The sequence below is a fragment of the Arachis duranensis genome, chromosome 6, assembly GCF_000817695.3.
Source record: "Arachis duranensis cultivar V14167 chromosome 6, aradu.V14167.gnm2.J7QH, whole genome shotgun sequence".
Lineage (NCBI taxonomy): Eukaryota > Viridiplantae > Streptophyta > Magnoliopsida > Fabales > Fabaceae > Arachis > Arachis duranensis.
The window spans coordinates 46,934,954-46,939,733 of record NC_029777.3 but is presented as its reverse complement, the minus strand read 5'-3'; the positions used below and the strand labels follow the sequence as shown (position 1 = coordinate 46,939,733).

General features: G+C 37.0%; 1 protein-coding gene across 1 annotated transcript; it reads left to right on the top strand.

The window, feature by feature from the left end:
• Positions 1-4,055: 4,055 nt before the first annotated feature.
• On the top strand, positions 4,056-4,580 carry LOC110273007 (uncharacterized). The gene has a single exon (XM_021125831.1). It carries the CDS (start codon positions 4,056-4,058, stop codon positions 4,578-4,580), a length of 525 nt encoding a protein of 174 aa, XP_020981490.1.
• The last annotated feature ends 200 nt before the right edge of the window (positions 4,581-4,780 follow it).

Below are 4,780 nucleotides of genomic sequence, written 5' to 3'. Positions count from 1 at the left end.
TAGCTTGCTTCAAGCAAACAATCTCCATGGGATTCGACCCTTACTCATGTAAGGTATTACTTGGACGACCCAGTGCACTTGCTGGTTAGTTGTGCGAAGCTGTGTTAAATAGTCCATTAATATTGGCATACACAATTTCGTGCACCATGCGGCCTACTGAAAAACAAATGTCTCATCTCCGTCCACTTCATATAACCACTACTTTGAGTGGGATCAAAGTGAACAAAGTCTTGATCGATGGCAGGGTAGCCATTAGTCTTTTGTCTGAGAGGATGTTAATAAAGGTGGAAAAGCATCCTGATGATTTGGTCCCCACAAACATTGGGGTGACGAACTTTAGTGGGTTTTCGACTCCAGCAAAGGGCTGGTTACTCTGACTATGAAGGTTGGATCATCTGAGTGAAATACTATGTTCGTGGTGGTTCCTTCGAAAGCAAGCTATAATGCTTTGCTGGGGCGTGATTGGATCCATGGTGTGGGTGCAGTACCTTCCACTGTGCATCAAAGTGTTCTTCTTTGGACGAAGGATTGCAAGCCTGAAGTCATTAAAGTAGATTCGAACCTCTATGTCAAATAATTGCATGTTGATTTCAAGATATATAATCCTAAATTGAAGTCTTTGAATGTTGACCGGACACTGAATTCTCATAATTATGAAGGTTGTTACTTGTCTTCGGAACGCCTGTCAGTGAAGTTGCGTTACCCAGATTTGGGATTTGCTCCAACTGGTTGGGATTGTCTATCTTGAAGATCTTCTGAAAATCACTTTATGGACCAGGTTGAGGAAGTTTCCGATTACCTGGTAAGTTTGCATAATTATTTAAATAATTTTTTTCTTGTAAAGAATAAAGATGATTCTTCTGATGAAGAAGGATCATGTAGGTTTAGAAGTTCTTTTAATGATAGTGATTGTATCAACTCGATATCTTCAGTCGAGTTTTGTCATAGTTCACATATTTCTTCTACATGTAATGAAAGTAATGCTTCGAATCTAATGGCTGATTTAATAGCAAAGACACATTGTGTTGAAAATCGAAGTAGTATCAATGTAGTAGATAATCAAGTTCAACTTATTTCTAACAAAGATATTGATTTTACTTTTGATTTCATCTATGATTTAGAATCTTTGGATTTTGAAAAATACTCTATAAAAGAGAAGGATCATTTTAAGGGATTTGAATCTCAAGATCCCTTGGAAGAAGTTAATTTGGGAACTTCTGATGATGTTCAAATTACTTACATTTGTAAGGATTTGGTTGATCCTTTTCGAACTGAACTTTTCTATCTTTTACATGAGTTTAAAGATTGTTTTGCTTGGGATTATCATGAGATGCCTGGTCTCGATCGTTCACTTGTGGAACATTGATTAGCATTAAAACCAAATGCAAGGCCAGTGAAACAAACTCCAAGACATTTTTCCCCAGAAATCAATAAAAAATTAAAGAATAAATAGAACGCTTGATTAAAGCAAAACTTATTTGAACTGCACGTTGTGTTGAGTGGGTTTTGAATATCGTCCCAGTAATGAAGAAAAATAGGAAGTTAAGGGTATGTGATGAGCGGATAATTTATACGCTTTTTGGCATTGTTTTTAGGTAGTTTTTAGTAGGTTCTAGCTACTTTTTAGTATATTTTTATTAGTTTTTAGGAAAAATTCATATTTCTAGACTTTACTATGAGTTTGTGTGTTTTTCTGTGATTTCAGGTATTTTATGGCTGAAATTGAGGGAGCTGAGAAAAAATCTGATTCAGGCTGAAAAAGTACTGCGAATGTTGTTGGATTCTGACCTCCCTGCACTAGGAATAGATTTTTTGGAGCTACATAAGTCCAATTGGCGCTCTCTCAATTGGGTTGGAAAAGTAGACATCCAGGGCTTTCCAGAAATATATAATAGTCCATACTTTTCATGAAGATAGAGAACGTAAACTGGCGTTCAACGCCAGTTCCATGTTACAGTCTAGCGTTCAGCGCCTGAAACAGGTTGCAAGTTGGAGTTCAACGCCAAAAACAGGTTACAACCTGGCGTTCAACTCTAGAAATAGCCCAGGCACGTGAGAAGGTTAAGTCTCAGCCCCAGCACATACCAAGTGGGCCCCAAAAGTTGATTTCTGCACTATCCAGCTTAGTTTACTCATTTTCTGTAAACCTAGGGTACTAGTTTACTATTTAAACAACTTTTAGAGACTCTTTTTATATCTCATGACATTTTTAGATCTGAATTTTATACTCTTTGACGGAATGAGTCTCTAAACTCCATTGTTGGGGGTGAGGAGCTCTGCAGCGTCTCGATGAATTAATGCAATTATTTATGTTTTCCATTCAAACATGCTTGTTCCTCTCTAAGATGTTCATTTGCGCTTCACTATGAAGAAGGTGATGATCTGTGACACTCATCACCTTCCTCAATCCATAAACGTGTGCCTGACAACCACCTCCGTTCTACATTAGATTAAATGAGTATCTCTTAGATTCCTTACTCAGAATCTTTGTGGCATAAGCTAGAATTGTTGGCGGCATTCATGAGGATCCGAAAAGTCTAAACCTTGTCTGTGGTATTCTGAGTAGGATTCTGAGATTGGATGACTATGACGAACTTCAAACTCGTGAGTGTTGGGCGTAGTGACAGACGCAAAAGGATCAATGGATCTTATTCTGACATGATCGAGAATCAACAGATGATTAGCCGTGCTGTGACAGAGCATTTGGACCATTTTCACTGAGAGGATGGGAAGTAGCCATTGACAACGGTGACACCCTACATACAGCTTGCCATGGAAAGAGCCTTGCATTTATGAAAGTGAGGAAGCAATATGTTACAGAAATTCAGAAGACAAAGCATCTCCAAAACTCCAACATATTCTCCATTATTGAGTAACAATTTTTTATTTTATGCCCTTTCACTTTTTACAATTAAACTTGAAAAACACTGTTGTTGGTATTCTGAATAAGAATAATAAGATAACCATAGCTTGCTTCAAACCAACAATCTCCGTGGGATTCGACCCTTACTCATGTAAGGTATTACTTGGACGACCCAGTGCACTTGCTGGTTAGTTGTGCGGATTGCAAAAGTGTGATTGCAATTTTCGTGCACCAGTATGCATTGATTTTCGAGATTTAAATAATGCTACTCCAAAGGATGAATATTTTATGCCAATTGCAGATATGTTGATCAATTCTGCAGCGGGAAACAAAATTTTAAGTTTTATGGACGGTTATTCAGGTTATAAGCAAATCTTCATTGCAGAAGATGATGTGTCCAAAACTGCTTTTCGTTGTCCTGGAGCATTGGGTACTTATGAGTGGGTAGTTATGCCTTTTGGTTTGAAGAATGCTGATGCAACCTATCAGCGAACAATGAATGCTATTTTCCATGAGTTTATTGAAAAATTTATGGAGGAATATATCGATGACGTTATGGTTAAATCGATTTCAGTGAATCAACTTATTGATTATTTAAGGAAAGCATTTATTACCATGAGGAAAAAGGGATTGAAGATGGATCCTTTAAAATGTGCATTTGGTGTGTCTGCTAGCAATTTCCTAGGATTTGTTGTTCATAAGAAAGGAATTGCAATTGATAAAAGTAAGGCTGACACAATTTTTGCACTATTTGCTCCTAAATCAAAGAAAAAAGTTTAGTCTTTCCAGGGGAAAATGAACTATCTTTGAAGATTTATTTCAAATGACAAGTGAACATCAACACGCGTTTGATTCGATCAAGGATTATCTGTCCAAAGCCCCAATTATGGCAAGCGTTCGTCCTCATGAGCCCTTAAAATTGTATATTGCAGCCTCTGTGAACACAATTGGATGCATGTTAGCCCAAGATGATGAGAATGGGCATGAACGGGCAGGTTATTACCTTAGCCGGGTTCTAACTGATATCGAAACAAGGTATTCCCCGATAGAGAAGTTGTGTTTGTCTTTATACTATGCATGTATGAAGCTAAAATGTTATATGGTAGCTAAATCGGTGAAGGTTATAGCACAAACCGACCTTATCAAGTACATGTTAAGTTTCCCAGTGTTACGAGGATGATTAGGAAAATGGATGTTAGCCTTGACAGAGTTTGATTTACAATACGTCCTAACAAAAGCTGTGAAAGGACAGGTCATTGCAGATTTTCTTGTTGATAATTCGAATAATCTGAATGACCAGGGGGCAAATGTGATCGACGTTGAGGTCGATTATTGGAAGTTATATTTTGATGGATTGAAGCACAAAGATGGTAAAGGTGTAAGGATTCTTATTGTTTCGCCAGAAGGAATTCCATCAAAATTTTTATTCGAGTTAAAATATCCTTGCTCAAATAATATGGCAAAGTACGAAGCTCTGATTTTGGGACTCGAAATATTAATTAATAAAGGAGCTTTGGAAGTTCAAATATTAGGGGATTCTCAATTAGTTTTGAAGCAGTTATCGAAGGAGTTTAAATGCAATAATGAGATGTTGCAAAAGTATTTAACAACTGCTTGGGAGTTGTTAACCTCCTTTCAAAAAGTTTCTTTGGTTCACATCCCAAGGATTCAAAACAAAATTGCTAATGAGTTAGCCCAAATTGTTTCGAGATACTAAATCGGTCCAGAAACTCTTAAAAAATTGGCTAGTATCCATCAAATATTAGTGCCTGCAAATAAATGAGAAGTTTTGTGCATAGATGAATGGGAAGATACTAATTGGAGAAAGCTTATTGCTCAGTATTTAAGGAATCCCAGTATCCCAATTAATGGAAAGATAAAATTGTGGGCAATAAATTTTGTTTTGATGGCTGATAA